Source organism: Xenopus laevis, chromosome 5L, assembly GCF_017654675.1.
Source record: "Xenopus laevis strain J_2021 chromosome 5L, Xenopus_laevis_v10.1, whole genome shotgun sequence".
NCBI classification, from domain to species: domain Eukaryota; kingdom Metazoa; phylum Chordata; class Amphibia; order Anura; family Pipidae; genus Xenopus; species Xenopus laevis.
Genome location: NC_054379.1, coordinates 43101894 through 43122183, shown reverse-complemented (window position 1 = coordinate 43122183; position 20290 = coordinate 43101894). Strand labels below are relative to the sequence as shown.

At 37.2% G+C, this 20290-nt stretch overlaps 1 protein-coding gene across 4 annotated transcripts in view; it reads left to right on the top strand.

Annotated features, from left to right (window-relative positions):
- Window positions 1-20290, top strand: part of rgs17.L (regulator of G-protein signaling 17 L homeolog) — a 45535-nt gene that overhangs the window by 5074 nt on the left and 20171 nt on the right. For 2 of the 4 annotated variants that reach the window (XM_018262961.2, XM_018262959.2), the window contains exon 2: window positions 17914-18091. In XM_018262961.2, coding sequence (XP_018118450.1) covers window positions 17934-18091 — 158 coding nt within the window. In that variant the 5' untranslated portion in view covers window positions 17914-17933. The remainder of the gene's footprint in view (window positions 1-17913; window positions 18092-20290) is intronic. The other 2 variants (XM_018262962.2, XM_018262963.2) reach the window with 1 other exon arrangement.

Genomic DNA, 20290 nt, shown 5'->3' with positions numbered 1-20290 from the left:
GATGTCTAGCAGCATAAGGGCCCACTGACACTGGCCCACCGGGACTTTTCCAGGTATCCTGGTGGGCCAGTCTGACACTGACAAATTACATAACAGATAAAACACCATTGTATTGGACAGGGCTAATCTGTTAAATGCTATATAACCTGTGTCCTTTTCCCATGGCTACACAGCAGCTTGTTTACATAAACTATAGAATTCTTTCTGAAGCAAACACACAGCATTTCCCAGTGCATGCTTACAGTAAATTATATGTTAATATTTAAAAATGCTTTCATATTTTGGTGTTACTGTTCCTTTAATATACTAATGTATTTTCCATGTTGATTGAAAGAAGTTAATTACACAACGTACAAAGCATTTTAAATAAAAAATATAAAATATAAATATAAAATATAAACCATATCAACATCCTTTGGTAATTCCAAAACAAAATCAGTTAAATCAAGTTATATATTAATTTAACCTGGCATATAGCTGTAGAATAGACATTGAATACAATCCAAAACTAAACTAAAGTATTGTTCTTAGAAACAGAATTGCTTCTGCTAGATCCTCCTTCATAAAAGCTCTTAAATCAAATTTGATTATTTTCAGTGCTTCTATTTAAAGTTATTAGGAATCGGAGTCGGTACATTTTTAGCGACTCCGACTCCGGATACCCAAAATTGTTTCTGACTCCACATCTCTAATATTTATTTAAATTAAAAAGAATGAAATTATTGTATGTACACAGGGCAACCCAAAAAGTGATCCGAATTCAGAACCCTTCTCTCATGCCAATAATAGATGTGAATTATAGATAGATAGATAGATAGATAGATTAAAAACCTTATTAATCCCGAGGGAAAAATGCTAGAGTTTACTTGTTTAACATACAATCACACAAAAACACACATATTATACATAATTACGTTATAATACATTACACATCATACAGTAAATAACTAAAACAAACACAATTACCTGCTTAAAAGAGAAGATAGGAATAGCAGTGAGCAAAATGCAATTTCAAGAGCAATGGGCATGTTTTTCACCACTATACAGCGCCTGGAATGTAAGCATCATTGCAGTTCACGGGCGCCATCTTCAGCCTCTTTGGTAGTCTTCGGGTCTTCACCGCGGTTCGGCAATTTTCGTGACTTTCGGCGCATGTACAGTTGTCACGAAACAGAAAATTGCTGGAGCAATTTTCTGTTTCGTGACAACTGTACATGCGCCGAAAGTCACGAAAATTGCCGAACCGCGGTGAAGACCCGAAGACTACCAAAGCAATTTTCTGTTTCGTGACAACTGTACATGCGCCGAAAGTCACGAAAATTGCCGAACCGCGGTGAAGACCCGAAGACTACCAAAGAGGCTGAAGATGGCGCCCGTGAACTGCAATGATGCTTACATTCCAGGCGCTGTATAGTGGTCCAAATTACCCTAGCAACCATGCATTGATTTCAATTAGAGACTGAAATATGAATAGGAGAAGACCTCAATAGAAAGCCAAGTAATAAAAAGTAACAATAACGATAAATGTTATTGCCCCTAGTCATGTGACTTGTGCCTGCACTTTAGGATGGAACTAACTACAGAGCATTTGTTTTTTTTGACCCCCATCAGAAAGTTGGAAAGCCTTAGAAGAAGAAAGCAAATAATTCAAAAACTATAAAAAAAAAAATAGAACTGGCCATTCTAGAACATACTAAAAGTTAACGTTAAAGGAAAACCACCCCTTTAAACTTAATCTGTGTTCTGGATAAATGTGAATACACAATCAAAGAAAGTTTGACTGTTAATCCTACAAACTGCAGAAAAATTATTAGTTTGCCAGTTCTCTTGTATGCACCTCTGCCGTGGATGCAAAAAATGTAACCAAAAAAATAAAGTTTACAAGAAAAAGGCAGTGGCACTAAAGCAGAAGTCAACTGCTCAAATTATGTGTTTATTGCCCCACAACGTGTTTCAGGCTCTTTGTTAAGTGTGAAACAAGTGAATGAGCATATTTAAAGGGATACTGTCATGGGAAAACATGTTTTTTTTCCAAAACGCCTCAGTTAATAGTGCTGCTCCAGCAGAATTCTGCACTGAAATCCATTTTTCAAAAGAGCAAACAGATTTTTTTTATATTCAATTTTGAAATCTGACATGTGGCTAGACATATTGTCAGTTTCCCAGCTGCCCCTAGTCATGTGACTTGTGCCTGCACTTTAGGATGGAACTACTTTCTGGCAGGCTGTTATTTCTCCTACTTAAAGGAACAGTAACACCAAAAAATGTAAGCGTTTTATGAAAAGTAATGAAAATATCATGTACTGTTGCCCTGCACTGGTAAAACTTATGTGTTTGCTTCAGAAACACTACTATAGTTCATATAAACAAGCTGCTGTGGAGCAATGGCGGAAATTGAAAAATGGCTGTATAGCACAGGTTAACTAATGGATAAATGATAACACCATTAGACAGACAGAGCTTATTTGCTATCTGCTGTGTAACCTGAGCTTTTTCTCCTTTGAATGGCTGCCCTCATTGCTACACAGCAGCTTATTTATATAAACAATAGTAGTGTCTCTTAAGCAAACACAGCAGTTTTACCAGTGCAGGGCAACACTGTATTATATTTTCATTACTTTAAAACACTTTTATTTTTTGACGTTACTGTTCCTTTAAAAAAAAAAAACCATGTTTTCCCATGACAGTATCCCTTTAAGGCACTTTACAGGAAGTGACATACATAGATAAGGACCCTCCCCTCCCAGGAGTAATAACCACCTCTGAAGTGGTTAGTTTCAAATAATGTCCAATAAAGTCCAATTAAATGTGTATACAAACACACAACATGAGCAGGGCTCACATGTATAAATAGCTATGTATAAATAGAGATGTTACTATCGACCACATATTAGCTCTGAATGTTGAGTCATTATTGTGTCAGTTACATTCCAGCATTCTTGTATGTAAATATAACAAACAAAAATCAATGTAGCAGAAGCCAGCTCTAACCCAGCCAAGACTGCAATTCCCACAATGCCTTGTTTGCATCTTCACAGGCCTGATACTCAGCAGGCTGTCTCAAGAGTCTGATATAGCAGTGCACAGAATAGAAAGGGAAAAACAAATACTGCTTTCAGTAGCAGTAACTGTACATGATGGAATATGCCTTTTTTTTACCATGAATACTGAAAATGGGGTTTATACTGGAAATGTATTGTAACTAGGGATGCACTGAATCCAGGATTCGGCCTTTTTCAGCAGGATTCAGATTCGGCTGAATTCTTCTGCAAATTAGGGGCGGGAGGGAAATCACCTTACTTTTTGTCACAAAACAAGGAAGTAAAAAATGTCTCCCCTTCCCACCCCTAATTTCCATATGCAAATTCAGTTCGGTATTCGGCCAAATTTTTCGTGAAGGATTCAGGGATTTGGCCCGAATCCAAAATAGTGGATTTGGTGCATCCCTAATTGTAACAGTTAGAAGAAAAAAAACAATTAGAAGAACCTTGTCATTTTACTCCTGCCTCCTTGGTACTTTCGAGCAATTGTGGGAGGAGAAGATATTTTTTTAATAGAATGCTTTTTATTTAATTTTAACAGTTAGAAAAGAAGGGAAGGGGTAGTGTAGAGGGAGGGAAGGAGGGGACCAGCTGGATTTATTGTCCATTAGTTGATGGTGGTAGAGGAGAAGATATTTAATCCAAATTTTCTTCCCTGCCAATGCCAGCGTATTGATCCTCCTAACCATATATTTTATGTTTGAGATTTAGTAGCATAGAAGGATGTAGGTTCTTTATACAGATGTATCCTTGCACAAACTTATTGCAGCAACAATTGACTCTTATTAAGAAATAAATAATACAAGGAAACTAATTATTTTTAAAGTTAAAGGCAAAATAAACCATCCTTAAAACTCTCACTGCACCCCCTAGCTCTCCAAAGCGAGTATTGACTTATTTTCATGGGCTTCAGAAATATATCTGTATCTATTAAAGTGTTGTTGCAATTTTTCAGACTGAACTATGAGAAAATTGTGCCTTGTTATATCTCAGTGTCATACAGAATGCTTGGCTTTAATCAAGGATGTTTGAACAAGCTGGACTTAGTTTTGTTTCCTTTTGTTGTGGGCAACGTAGTGGAAAAAGCAACCTGTGAAACTGCTTTGCTGTCTAAATAAACACAGGCCATGTCCTGTTTGGATTTTACCTGGTGTTCCAGTCACTAACCGAATACAAGACCTCTACCTCCTTGTGTTTGGTGTTGGATAGTCACACATTGCTGAGCAGCAGTGTTTACTTGGCCTTAAAATAGAAATAAGCATTATTTATTGGAATGCATATTTACCCTTTAAAGGGAAAAAACATGTTTCGATCAGTGGTCTGTTTTACATGTCTATTATTTGGTATATTACTGTGGACGTAGATACCTAGGAAGTTCTTTTTATGAGGAATACAGCAGTCTGTTTTCCTAAAGTTTGAATTTGTTTCAATATTCAAAAACATAAAGTTATCTGCTTCATGGTTCATAAAATATGGTTAAAGGAGTTTTCACCCTTAACTTAACCTTAAGTATGTTGTATTCTAAGACAATTAGCAATTGGTTTTTATTATTTGTGGGTTTTGAGTTTTTTTAAGATCTTTCTTCTTTTTCTTTGCTATTTCAGCTAGCGTCTTAATTACACTAGCAACCATGCATTGATTTGAATAAGAGGCTGAAATATGAATAGGAGAGACCTGAATAGAAAAAGTAGTAATAAAAAGTAGCAATAACAATAAATTTGTAGACTTACAGAGCATTTGTTTTTAGATGGGGTCAGCGAGCCCCATCTGAAAGCTGGAAAGAGTCAGAAAAAGACAGCAAATAATTAAAAAGCTATAAAAAAAACTAAGTCCAATAGAAAAGTTGCTTAGAATTAGCCATTCTACAAGAAACTAACATTTAACTTTTAAAGAGGTTGCCCTTTAAAGAGGTTGTTCACATTTGAGTTAACTTTTAGTATGATGTAGGGAATGATATTTGCAATTGTTTTTCATTTTTGTATTATTTGTGGTTTTTGAGTTAATTAGCTTTTTTTTATAAACAATTTGTAGCTTTACTGAGGATTTGTTTTTTAGATGGGGTCAGCGACCCTTATTTGGAAGCTGGAAAGAGTCAGGAGAAAAAAGTAAATAATTTAAAAAAAAATAATGAAGATTAATTATAAAGTTGCTGAGAACTGGCCATTCTATAACATACTTAATGTTAATTACAGGTACACCACCAGAAAATATTTCAAGAAAGGCTATGGTTTTCTATTAAATTTAGCTAGTCATGTGATATTTTGTAGCTCGTAATATGTGCATCTTTATTGCAGTGACTATGCCTTGTAAATTTTGATATGCAAAATATGTAATTCAGTAATTTTCTGTATATTTCTTTTTACTTTTCCTTGGGGCAGGGGTGCATTATGGGGACTATACCCACTAATTTTGCCAATTTGTGCATTGGAAAAGAAATGTTCTGGTAGAGCTTCAACAGAGAGAACTACTTGCCGTGCTCCAAGTCTGAAGAGAAATCCCTGACACTTTTCAAGTGGCTGAGATTTCTCCATACAGTACTGGAATTTCTAGTGCACCCTTAGCTTCATTGTACATTCCTCTGCTCTGTACAGAAATGCCACTGTACCTGTTTAAATTACAGCTAAAGGCCAAACAAATACATTGCCATTATTTAAAGGCGGCAGCATACCTTCAAATTAGCTTTTGATGATGTTGACCGTGAGACTTTTTTTTAATTCATTTTTAGTTTTGTCATTTATATAGATTTTCAGCAGCTTCCTGGTTTGATATTTCAGCAGCTGTCTGGTTGCAGTGACCCTCATTTAAAAGCAATAAAGAGGAAGGCCAATAATTAAAAAAAAACTATAAAAACATAAATAATATAAATAATGAAGACCAGTTGCAAAGTAGCTAAATTACATTGTATAACATACTAAGTTAACTGAAAGGGTTGTTCACCTTTGATTTAACTATAAGTATGATGATATTCTTGCAGATTTGCAATTGGTTTCATTTGTAGTTTTAGTTATTTGGCTTTTTATTCAACAGCTCTCCAGTTTGCTCTTTCAGCCAACTGGTTGCTAGGGTCCATATTACCATAGCAACCATGAATTGTTTTGAATAAGAGACTGGAATATGAAAATGAATAGGAGAGGCCTGAATAGAAAGATGAGTAATAAAAAGTAATAAATGTGTAGCCCTACAGAGCATTTGTTTTTTAGATGGGGACAGTGACTTAAAAGCTGGAAGGAGAGGGCAAATATCTAAAAAAAATGTAAGAAATTAATAATGAAGACCATTTGAAAAGTTGCTTAGAATTGGCGATTCTATAAAATAATGAACATTAACTTTAAGGTGAACCACCCCTTTAAGGCCGCTGTTCATGTTTGGAGATCCATCAGCCCCACTACACTTCTCCAGTTCCCACCCCCAGTCCCAATTACTGTAATAGGTGCATTTGTGGTGGATGATGAAGCCCTAAAGGAGAACTAAAGCTTAACTAAAGAAGTGGCTAGAAATGTTTTACATTATGTTTTGAGCTTCTGTACCAGCCCAAGGCAAATACAGCCCTTTAGCAGGGAAAATCTTTGCCTTTAAAGATGCCCCAGTAGCTCCCCATCTTCTTTTCTGCTGATTCACTGCACATGCTCTGTGCTGCTGTTACTTACTGAGCTCAGGGGCAAACTCACAATATACAGTACATAGAGAATACAATATAAGGCTGATTAGTAATTAATACAGATAATTACTACGTCAGCTCAGACACCAGTGCAACTAACTAACTAACACCAGAATGTAATAATCAGTAGGGATGCACCGAATCCAGGATTCGGCCTTTATCAGCAGGATTTGGATTCGGCCAAATCCTTCCGCCTGGCCGAACCGAATCCTAATTTGCATATGCAAATTAGGGACAGGGAGGGAAATTCGTGACTTTTTGTCACAAAACAAGGAAGTAAAAATGTTTTCCCCTTCCCACCCCTAATTTGCATATGCAAATTAGGATTCGGTTCGGTATTCGGCCAAATCTTTCACAAAGGATTCGGGGGTTCGGCCGAATCCAAAATAGTGGATTCGGTGCATCCCTAATAATGAGCCCTGTAGCATCAGTTTATATTACAGACCAACCTTATTTTCTGCTTGTGATGACCCCTAAGCTCAGCTTCTCAACAGCTGCTCAGAGCCCACTGAGCATGTGAGTGTCGCAGACATTTTCCAAGATGGTGACCCCCTGTGACAAGTTTGAAGTCCTGGATCATTGCTGCTATTGACAAGCTCAACATTTAGGCTGGTGCAATAAGTTCAGTATATAAAATATGGCATTTTTAACCATATTAATTTTTTAAACTGGCCATAGACATGCAGATTTTATTCTTTGTATGACATTCGGATATTGATCATTCCCTTCAATGTAACAATCTACAACTATCCATTCAGATTGAAATAAATTGGAAAAAATAACAAATAAGACAATGTTCTGGCCATTACTTGACAGACAGCAATTGTAGAAAAGTTACAGTATGTCCATGAAACAGTAGTGACGTTAACTGACTTTCAAGAGGTCTGTATGACCCCTAGTCTACTCAATAACAGCACAGATGTTTTTTTTTATGATGTCAGAATTTTAAAGGGGTTGTTTACCTTTAAAACAACTTTTAGTATGTTGTAGAGAGTTATATTCTTATGGTGGCCATACACATAGCGATCCACTCATTTGGCGATTTCCACCTTGAGGTGGGCGATATCAGGCTGATCCGATCGTGGTCTCTAGGGCCCAACGATTGGATCATAATGTATGGCATATGGGCGGATGGATCGCAGGACCGCATCAACGAACAGATGCAGTCCTTGTTCCGACAGGATTTTTTCCCCCAGCCGATTGACATCTGACCGACTTTCGGCCAGATATCGATCAGGGAAACCCGTCGGAGGGCCCCACACACAGCCAATACGCTGCCGACTTGGTCTGTCGGCAGCATTTATTGGGCGTGTATGGCCACCTTTAGACAATTTGCAACTGACAAAATGCTGATAAAAAATGCACCACCCTGTGGTATTTCTGTAGAAGCTTCTTCCTTTTCTGTTATATTTTTTAAGCTGGAACGGAGATAAGATGGAAGAAGCAGAAGGACATGGCAACAAGGAGCTTCTACGGAAGGGCTGGTGCAGTTTTTAGTGAACAGTAAAAAATTATAACTACTGGGGGGGGTGCAAGACAAAAAGTTGGAGCTTATATAACTGTAGATTGAGGCAGAGCATGCAACCCCGTATATTTCATTCTACGTATCATTATGAATGGATCCATATCCAGACCGTAGCAGTTCTATAGAACAATACCCAGATTTAGATGTTTCCAACACTTCAGAACAATGCTCAAACCAACCCACAGAATGCACAATGCATTGCTGCACTGCCTCTCATTTAGTATACAGCTGTTGGACCTGTTATCCATAACGCTAGGTGCCTGGGATTTTCCGGATGAGGAGTCTTTCTATAATTTAGGTATCCATACCTTAAGTCTGCTAAAAAAAAGATGTAAATATGAATTAAACCAATAGGATTGTTTTTTCATCAGTAAGGATTCATTATATCTTGGTTGGGCTCAAGTACAAGGTACTATTTTATTATTACAGAGAAAAGGGAAATGTGTTTTAAAATCTTTTGAATTATTTATTTAAAATAGAGTCTATGGGAGTCAACCTTCCGTAATTCCGAGATTTCTGTATAATGGGTTTCCCGGTAATGGATCCTGTACCTGTACCATGTTACAGGGATAGAAGCAAGTCAATTTTCCATACCTCCAGCTAATTGCAGCGTAAATTCATCATTTGATAAATAAGAAGTGATTAACCGCCATTTCAACCAGCTCTGAATATCAACTCACTCAACACGCATGTGGGGCAAACTCTAACGTTCACCCATCGATAAAAAAAAAAAAACACTTCTTAAAATCCCATAGGAATGAACAGAAAGTGGGTGATATTTTTCTGCGGTAAACTATAATCTCACATTTTGATAAATCTGCTCTTTAGTGAGATCATAGATGTATTTTTTCCACCACAGGTAGCCCAGTTGGCATAAGTCCAAATAAAGATCATGTAGTGAAAGTATAGATTTGCCACCACACTTGGTCATCTTGGCAGCAGTCTATCCTTGCTCATGATTAGCTTTAATAAAACTGTGTTAACATGGAATTTACACCTCAAGCTTGACCTTTGGATATAATATATAAATATGCAGATATGATTATATTAACCAGATTGCTTTGGACCTTGTTTTTTCTGGCTAAGGCTTTTTTTCTCTGAATTATATTTTTTGGCTGCCTAAAATCCCATATCTTTCAATAACAGTATTTGATTTCTAAAAAGACCTTTCCGGTTGGACACAATTATGCTGTTTGAGCTTCTTTGCTGTTCACCAGTTTGCTCTGATTTCAAAGCTTTCCTGTATCATCTGACATTTTACTATACTTGCCAGGGCCGGTAAAATTGTCTACACATCAACAATCTCATTTCAGTGGCTTTTTGATAAGAGCTGAATGAAATGTTATTTGTTATGGTTTTGATAAAGAGAAAAGTTTTAGGAAAAACTCGTTGCTTGCTAAGCAGAATTTACCAAGCATTTGCCACCTCTTTGGCTTTATATATGTAGGCATAGCCTACATAAAACATAGGGCGGGTGCTGACCAGATTCCAACCACATACCAAGGGGCCAATTAATTAAAGTTTATAATCCTGTTTTTTCTGGGATTTAGGAAAACCACAGCAAAAAAATTTGAATTTTTTTTTTCGAATTCAACAATTTTTTCTATATTTTTTCCATATTTTTTCAATATATTGTTTGTGTGTTCTAAGTGAATTTGTATTTTACAACCTGTATACTATTTATATGTACATAGACACTTTAAATGGCATTGTCGCCTTCGCTCTATGCTAATGTATTAGTTACATTTGTAAAAAGACACCTGTGTCGGTAATTGTTTTTCAATTATAATTGGTTGAGGCATACAAGGCTTGTGATTGGTCACAACCCCTTTAAAAGAGATGTTCAGGGGTGTGTTCATTAGCCTATGAGTAATTGCCCCCGTAGGTAAGAAACGCGTTAGGCGGTTACCTGTTTGTCCTCATAAATCATTTGAACTTTTAAATATAATTTTTAGTCTTTACTTTCCGAGAAAACTCACAACTTTTTGTTGTTTTGCCAATTAATTAAAGTTTATAATCCTGGTTTTTCTGGGATTTAGGAAAACCAAGGCAAAAAAAAAAATCTATTTTTTTTTCAAGTTCTTCTGTAAATAAATGCAATCAACTTCTTCCAATTTGTAAATATGCTAGTGATCCAGAAAATAAATTAAAACTGATGAAAAAAAAAAACTTGATTGAGTTTAATTGTGTTATTTTTATGTAAATTAGAAACATGCACTGCTTCTTCCTTAAAACATTTATTTGTGCATTTTAACCACAGATCATATATTTCATTCAACACACATTCAAACACCACTCCCTCCTTATTATGGGGAATTGTAGAGGCTACTGTTATTTTTAGCAAAATCGTTTATAATTAAAAGATTTAAAAACTTTTGTGCCAATTCACTATTTCCTTTTTTTCATGCATAATATTTTTTCTCTCAAAATGCAAGTTTTTCAAAATTTCTATAGAAATTCAAGATTTATTAAGTGTAAAAGTAGTCAATCTTTTCATAACTTTCATGGCATTCGTGTTTTAGAGAAACAGAGTTTAATCCTGATTTCAAAAAGCTTTAATACCACTAAGATGTAACCTTTCATAAATGGGCCTCCCCATGTGAAAGCAGGATCGGGTTGAAGAGTCAGAAAAACATTAATGTAGGGACAGATATCAAGACTGATTGTATAGAATAAGTCAATAAACTAGTAATGGCTGTGTCTGCGGTGCCAGATTCTCCTTCAAAGATTCATAGTAACAAAAAGGATGTTTTCAGTGTTGAACATAAAAATCATATCATAGTCGTCAATTCAATTTAGGTTAATATTTTGTCCTTGTTTCAAAGACTCCTTATTAAACACTGAGTTTCAAGGAGAAAGTACATTGGAACTTGTGTACATTTGTTCAAAAATCATTTCTTTGACCTACCACAGGCATGTTCTATGGACAGTCAATAAAAATGATTGGTTCTCTGTTATAAAGACAAATTAGGAATTTCCATGCCTGCAAAGGTCCCTTACCATAAATTGAAGTAATCACTAAATGTTTTTTTAAATTAATCCAGAGAGAAATTCAATTCCCATTTATGCATCTAGAATTCATTTGACAAAGTTGTTTGCCTTAGTCAGGTTCAAACTGGGCGCGTGGTACCGCTGATCCAGACCCACACCCTTATGAGACTCGTGCGGCTCCCTGATCTCCCCAGACCCCAAGGAGGGGGTTTGCAGCTGGGGTAGGAGGCCCGGAGGAAGGGTTGAGGCTGTGGCAGGGGCCTGGAGGGGGATTGTTGGCCTCAGACCCTCTAGTCTGACTCTGGCATGAGTGTTAGCAGGAGTCTATTTATTGAAAGTCGAGTTTTGGTTTTAGAGAAAAATAAAACTAGAATTTTTGAAACTTGTTATGCCCCAAAGCAGCAAAAAACTTGAAAATACTCAGCTAAAACCTGTGGAATTCATGTAAAAGTCAATGGCAGAGGTCCCACTAACTATCTGAAGATTTTTTTGCCTTCAAGATTTTCTTGTGTTTGACGCTGGTTTTTGCTCGATAAATTCAAGTTATTTTAAGCCTATAAACTCTATTTCAATACAATTTTTCAAGTTTAGTTATTAATAAATTCGCCAAATTTGTGGATGAGAGTTAGGTCGAGTTTGAGTCTGGTAAAATATGAGAAAAAAAAACGAGTTTTAGTTAATAACCCCCTTAATGTCATGTTCTAACATCGGCTACTATAATACTGTTTATATACAGTATTAATAACTGTCCAAAGACTTTGGGGGAAACTTCTTAAAATCATAATTGAGTTTTAATTGCAGCAAAAAAATGTCAAAAAGTCACATAAAACAGTTTGACACATAAAACCTGTTGCCTTTCTGTAAAAGTCAATGGAAGGCGTATTTTCAATGTTCAAGCTATTTTATAATTCGACTTTTAACAGTTTGATTTTACTGACGGACAATTTTTTTTTGCATATTAATAGGGATGCACCGAATCCAGGATTCGGCCTTTTTCAGCAGGATTCGGATTCTGCCTTTTTGGCCGAACCAAATCCGAATCCTAATTTGCATATGCAAATTAGGGTGGGGAGGAAACTCGTGTGACTTTTTGTCACAAAACAAGGAAGTAAAAACAGTTTTCCCCTTCCCAAACCTAATTTGCATATGCAAATTAGGATATGGATTTGGTTTGGTATTCGGCCAAATCTTTTGCAAAGGAATCGGGGGTTCGGCCGAATCCAAAATAGTGGATTCGGTGCATCCCTACATATTAACAAATATGCTATCAGTCCTATACATCTCCAATGAGTACGTTTGGGCAGGTCATGCGATAGATAGGCAACAGTCATAATCACACATGGGAACTGCTGCCTTCTGGGGGGGATGCACGTGTTGGTTGCTCTAAATATATAACACATAATGTAAGACATTACCCAATGTTGTCACTGTATATTGTGATATTTATGCCAGGATTGATATCACTGTATAAGATTGCAACATCATTATGCATTGCTTTTAGTATAGTGTGCTATAGATGAAAGTACCAGTGCACTATATAGTAGAGGCCTATACAAACTGGTTTCACTATATAACATTCTGTAGATACCAGTATCCCCGCCATGCAACATTTGCCTCTTTTCTATTTAAAAATTTTGGAAACATCAATGTAAGCTCAACTCTAGTTTTTACTAACTATTACTAATATTGGTTAATATTGGAATGCTTAGGTGCTTCAGTGGAAGCATGTCTTGATCTGTAATCCTCCATAAAATTCCTCACCAATGGAAGGACTTGGGACAGGCACTCATGGTCAGGGCATGACCTACAAGGTAACGTGATATGTGGGAATGTGTTGTAGAAACAACCAGAAATAAAATATATGTTGCAGACATGGAGTTATAGGTCTGCAAGAAACAAATAAGTTATGATACCATAAGAGGAACATAACATGGCATTTAACATATGTATTTACTGTAGCTGTTCTAGTATAGTAACACTGAGTATGTTAAAACACTGAGTTAAAGTTGTGATTACGTCTATAGTTAAAATGCAATTTCTCCTGAATCTTAAGAACAATCAAACAATGATGGTCATTATCAGCAGAACCCAAACATTTTGGGATTTCATACCTGTATTATCTAAGAAATACTCTCCATTGGACTCTCCATTGCAGTATGAAACCTTAGGCCTGGAGCTATTTTCTTGCAGTAGGACTGTAAGTGCTGTAATTACTCTCTTTATAAGAAGCCAGAATTTTAGTTGGCTGAGATGCAAGTTGAATTGTTGTTGCACTAATTCATATCAAATGTGTTTTGCTGAGTCAGGGCTATTTGCATTTCCCCAAACTGTTCCCATTGAACTGGCCTTCTGTGTATGTTTTGTAAATGTGCTTGAGACCTTAGAACAAAGTTCCCCAACCTATTATACCCCTAAGCTACATTCAAATGTAAATAGAGTCAAGGAGCAACACAAGCATGAAAAGGTTCCTGTGGGTGCCAAATATGAGCTGTGATTGGCTATTTGGTAGCCCCTATGTGGACTGGCAGTCTACATCAGGCCCTGTTTTGCAGACAACTGTTTTTTATGAAACCAAAACTCGCCTCCAATCCAGGAATTCATAAATAAGCCCCTGCTTCGAGGCCCCTGGGAGCAACATCCAAGGCATTAGGAGCAACATGTTGTTCATGAGCTACTGGCTGGGGATCACTACCTTAGAACAATAACTGTGGCAGGGGCTGATGTGAATGATGAACAATGACTGTAAAACACAGTGTAATATTTGCCCGTGATATAGAAATACACTTTTAAGGGACAACTGCCCAAGATGACACAACAGTTTGTTTTATGCTCGTAATAAAGCAGTGGGTGCAGTTTGTATGAGCACAGAATTTTTGGCAATCAAAGTGACAATGTACAAACCTACAGTATTATGCTTCAGCCTGGATAATTGCCCTTTAATGCTTGATATTTACTGCTCTTTATTTGTACTTTATGGAGCACATGCTCTTGTTTGTCAACAGATTCTAGTAGAATTTTCAATGCAAAATCATTTCAGAATAAAGCATAAAAAAGACTATTAACCGTTTTCTTACAGCACTATCCTATTCTGCCACTGGCATTGTGACTTCAGCATACTGGTCACCTGTTCTATTAAATATAGTATAGCTGTAGTTATGACTTTGAACAATAAGGTTAGTTACCTCTCACCAGTATTATGCAGTGCCATACTAAATGCATTTATCATGTGTCATATATGCAATGCAGCAGTGGCCATGCAGCAACCCATCTGCTTAAGGTAATGACAATAAAAATAGTTTATTTTTGTATGGAAACAGCTCAGCTATGTTTCCAGTGGCATGTTGCTCTTTCTTAAAGGAGAACTAAAGCTTAACTAAAGAAGTACAGTATGTTTTGGGCTTCTATACCAGCCCAAGGCAACCACAGCCCTTTAGCAGTAAAGATCTGTGTCTCCAAAGATGCCCCAGTAGCTCTCCATCTGCTTTTCTGCTGATTCACTGCACATGCTCTGTGCTGCTGTCACTTACTAAATGTCACGTGGGCCTATCGGCTCCCTACAGGGAGTAGTCAGGACCAAGGAGGAAGCCTTTAGGGGTAAAGTCCAAGATCGCAGTACAAAAGGGATTAAGCAACGTCGTGATCCAAATCCAGGCAAGAGTTCGAAGACAGGCAGAATAAATCAAGGTCAAGTTCAGGCAATAGTCAAAGTCCAGAAATCAATCCAAATAGAATAATAAAGCACCCAGGAACGTTAACAAACAGAACCTATACACCGGCATTGAACCAGCGTCCTTTTATTTTGAATTTGGCGTCGGGCCGCATGACGTCATCACGCTGGCGTCACCGCACCGGCGCCGCTGCTGCCCACGAGGTGGCTATGGGCGCCGCCATCTTTGTTCAGGCGCTGCAGAGGATAGACGCGCCGACCGGCAGCACATAAATCAGTGTAACCAGCATCAGAATGTAATAATAAGCCTTGTAGCATCAGTTTATATTACAGACAAATCCCATTTTCTGCTTGATAATTTGTGACAACCCCCTAAGCTTAACAGCTGCTCAAAGCACACTGAGCATGTGCAGTGTCACTGACACTCCTAACATAATCCAAGATGGGAAACTCCTGTGACAACTTTGAAGGTCTGGGTCATTTCTACTATAGAGATGCTGAACCTTTAGGCTGGTTCAGTATATGAAATATGGCATTTATAGCCATATTCATTTTAGGGTTTAGCTTTACTTTAAGAGGAATGCTAGGCAGAGTGGGTCCCATGTGAGGTACTTATATGAGGTCTAACAGCATCCTATCAGACTGGAACATACTATAGAATAATATATATATATATGTGTATATAATTTGGTACAAAAATTTGGGGTTGGATTGAGGGACATTCTTAAGGGTTTATAGAAGATATTTTGAAGGTATTTATTCTAATTGTAATTTGAACCAGTAGCCTTACATTCCTCTCATGACTATAGTGCTGACGAATCCAGACAGTGATGTTTTCTTAGGGGCATACAGACTTACTGCAAGTTTACTTTGTTCAGAGCAGTGTGAAATGTGCAGAAAATATAGCCGATTGTGCCCATTATCTCCACTGAGTGACAACGCCTTGAGTTGCACAGTATGTTATCCACAAAAAAACTCAAATCCTACTCAGTTAGTAAGGTCCCTCAACACAATTCCATTTAGTGTATGATCATTTATGTTGTTTTAGCCAATTGCATAACCTTGCATTTCTCAGTGTTGGACCTAATTGGCCAGTTTGCTGCCCAGTTCTTAATTTTTTCAAATCTCTCTACAAAGCAGCAACATTCTATATAGAACTAATAAAGACCCATATTTTTAATAGTACTGGTGTCCAAACACCATAATGCCCACCTTGTCCCTTTTAATGAAGCGTAAACACAACCCTGAATGTGGCAGTAATCCAGGCATTCCCACAGTGAGCTGTGTCAGTGGGCACTACAGGCCTGCACCACGTAAACTGGACACCAATATCTTTTTAAACATACCTTGGAATGACACAGTCCCCACTTTAAAAATGCTAGGTGCTCAACATTGGCAACAACGTGAATAATACATTTGCCTTAAAGGGCATGTAAAGGCAAAAAAAAAATAAAATCCAATTTTTACTTTCTTTAATGAAAAAGAATCTCCAATATACTTTAATTAAAAATGTATACAGTTTTTATAATGCAGTGACATTCTCCCTTTATTTACTGCTGTGGATAGGAATTGTTAGACGGTCCCTAACTGCTCTGCAGGGAAACAATCATACCCTTTACATCCCCTTTACTGTTTCCAACTCCAGTTGCAGGGACAAAGATCATGGAGACAGATTTAAACAGATAAACTGGGATTCTATTCAGAGGATTATTTTGCTGCAGAAACTGGTCCTGCAGAGTTGGAGAAAGTTTGTATTAAACAATACAACAACTATAAATTCCACATTAGATTACATGACAACACAGGACCCAGTGCAGTCTGCCTATTCTGATTATTAATCAGTCTTGCTGTATCGGCTTCTGGCAGATATTACTTGACTTGCTGTGCTGTTTTGATAATTTAATGTTTTGACAATTTATGACAATCCCTAAGCAGCTCAGACCACACTGAGCATGTGCACAGTCTTGGTCTTGCAAAGATGTTTAACAAAGTTACAAGATGGTGACTCCCTGTGGCCAACTTTGAAAGCATCATTTGCAGTAAGTTTAGTATACAAAATAAAGCATTTCTAGCAATATATATAAATATATATATATATATATATATATGTGGCAGGGCTATATTTGTATATACAGTAGGCCTGTGTCTAGAGAGACAGCTATAAGGGGCAACCCTCGGGTGCTTATATAATAGATTCCATAAAAAAAAAATTAAAGTCTCCCCAGCCCCAGGGGGGGGGGCTGAGAGAGTATGAGGCACATTGTAGCTCATAACAGACGAAAGTGATATCATGCGCAGTCATGTGTGTGACTTCACTTCTGCAATCTGGGGACACACAATAATTTAATCCTACCTTAATACAGTGCTGCCCTTTGGTACTTTACTAACAACACTGGTCCAACCAGTTTCATTTACCACCACTCTATCATTCAGTCAGGTTTCCATCCAAGTGTAAATTATGTTTAAGGTTAAAATTATTTAATTAAAAAATATCGGTAACATTTAAGTTGATCATAGCCACTGCATCTCCAAGGTACATTTTTGCTCACTTTTTTTTTTTTATAGAAGACAGTTACATTTGGCAAGATTGAGCATAAAACTGTGTTGGCAGAAACAAACCTGTTTGGTGATTCACTCCTGAATACACACACTGGCGGGTCTTCAGACAATGTTACCTGGCAGGTGCTTGAACCTTCGGACTCTCTGGAAAAGCATCTTCTGGCTGAAAAGCGCCAATACTGATGTTGTCAGGAACTTCCCATTTAAGTAAACGGAAAATGGCAGGGTCAGTTTCTGTCAAGTAAAAATACCAGCCTTAGGAATCATGCAGCCACTCTGTAAATAAGCCAAAAGCCAATGTGGCAGTTCTGAATATTTGTGGTTGCTCAGAGCCTGTACACAATTTAGGAACAATGTCCTGCCATCCACAATAGACTTTGTTTTATCCATGACTTATTTCTATTTATACATACTGAAAATGTTCTTTTACGTTTGTATCTGCATTTAATCTCTGCCTGCTGTCTTTTTGTAGCCACTCTGGACATTGCTGAGATGAGAAAGAGGCAGCAGGCACAAAATGAAGAAATCTCGACAGTGTCTCAAGCTCCTGGTGGGAATCAAAGGCCGAACACATGCTGCTTTTGTTGGTGCTGTTGTTGCAGCTGCTCATGGTATGTCATGCAGTCTATTTGGTACCATATCCGTCGCAGGTAAATAATAAAATGTAAGGCTTCTGGTCAGTGGTTGTATGTTTTAAAAGTCATTGTCTCAAGCAAGGCATATAACCTGGCTGTGAGGTGACTTCTAACTTTATAAACAAATGTCATGTCCTTTTGTTGGTCTAATGGCTTAATATTTGTTGGTTGCAATATTCCCTGATGAACTTGATCGATTGCTGTATGCTCCAAATCTCCTGGTGCAAATCTTCTGCTACATCTGTATTCTGTAGGGATGCACCGAATCCACTGCATCCCAAAACCTTTGCGAAAGATTCAGCCAAATACCGAACCAAATCCAAACCGTGATTTGCATATGTCAATTAGGGAAACATGGGTGAAAGAGAGTAAAAAAAGAGTTTTTAAAATGTTTGACTTCCTTGCATCATTTTTTGGATTTGGTTCAGCCAGGCACTTGGATGAGACCGAATCTGAATCCTACTGAAAAAGGCTGAATCCCAAACCGAATCCTGGATTCGAGGCATCTCTAGTATTCTGTACATGGTTCTTTATATTATCCTTGTTATACTTTTCCAAACATGTGCCAGGTTTTCTGCATGAGAAAACAATATGCCAAAATTGTATTAACTTTCAAAAGAAGCATTTTTCTAAATACAGTTATGTAGCATAAGTCGATCCATTTTATTAATATATCAACACTCACCCCTAGGGCTCTTCTCCCTGGAGAAGGGGGTCGCCAACCCACTCCTCCACCATGTAGACAAAGAGATCGGCAGAGGGTAAGACTCCTGAGGAAGGGAAAAGCAGCTCCTGTGAATGCACAGTCCCTAAGATTGTTACTGTACAAGTCAATGAGAGTGGTCCAGTCCTGCTCAGTGGTGCATAATGCTGCAATGTAATTACTGAAGATTTGTAGCCACTGCCCATCTACCCAACTGCTCTTCATCTTGAGATTGAGAAAGCACTTACTTTAATATTCAATAATATTTACATTCAATAAAATGAAAAGGATTGATTTCTGCTATAAAAATGTGCAATATAGTAGACATCATATACATACCTCCCAACTGTCCCATTTTGAGCGGGACATACCCGTTTTTGACAGCTCAACCCACAGTCCCACATTTGTACTGAAATGTCCCCACTTTCTCTGCATTGAACAGCCAGAAAAAGATAAGTTTCTAATTTAATTGGATTATGGCAGAAAGCCCAGGACAGCCACACCTGATGCACTAAGATACTTTTGTAACAATTTTGAGATAAGCAAATAAGTAATTGTAACAATTAAGATAAGCAGGTCTCTTGGGAGAAGTTAGACTAACAGCTTAAAGGGCAATTCACCTTCTTTGGCAAAACTGTAATAACTGAGAAAAACACAGAAATGTGTTCAAACTTTCACAAACTGCCAAATTTTGTAAAATGAACATGCTAATTAGGGGGTGTGGCCACAAAAATAGGCTGCACTTTTTGACCCTCTTATTTCTAAAATGTTGGGAGATATGCATATATACAACATTTAATAACATTTGGTGACACCTCTGTGTCTGCTGCCATCTGATGCAGAAGACTTAACGGCAGTCCACCCCCACAGCTGTCTCTACACTAGAATAGACAAATCTCCCATTATAAAACAGATATTAAGTCAATCTTACAGTAACCAGGGGCTGCTTTTTGCCACCACTGTTGTTATGCAATAAGGTTAAAATCAGCAAAACTGCCCAAACACTGGCAGGTCAATTTACTGATTTCTCATCATTTTTTTTTCAAAACTTGATTGTAATTTTTTTTCCAATTTCTTGCAAACTTGAATTAAGTTGTCGCAAAAAACCTAGATTGCAATAAAAATCTAATTTTTCCCCATTTTTAATAAATTTGCCCCTTTAACTTTCAGAGTGTACTTTTAGAGACCTGTTTATTCAAATTTGGATTTCTGTAATTTTTTTTCTAATTTGAATAAACTCACAAATTAAAAAAACAGAATACAGGTATTGGATCCGTTATCTGGAAACCCATTATCCAGAAAGCTCTGAATTACAGAGTGGCAGTCTCCCATAGATTCCATTCTATCAAAATAATCCAAATTTTTAAAAATGTTTCTCTTTTTCTCAGTAATAATAAAACAATACCTTGTACTTGATCCAAACTAAGATATAATTAATCCTTATTGGAAGCAAAACCAGCCTATTGGGTGTATTTAATGTTTACATGATTTTCTAGTAGTCTTATGGTATG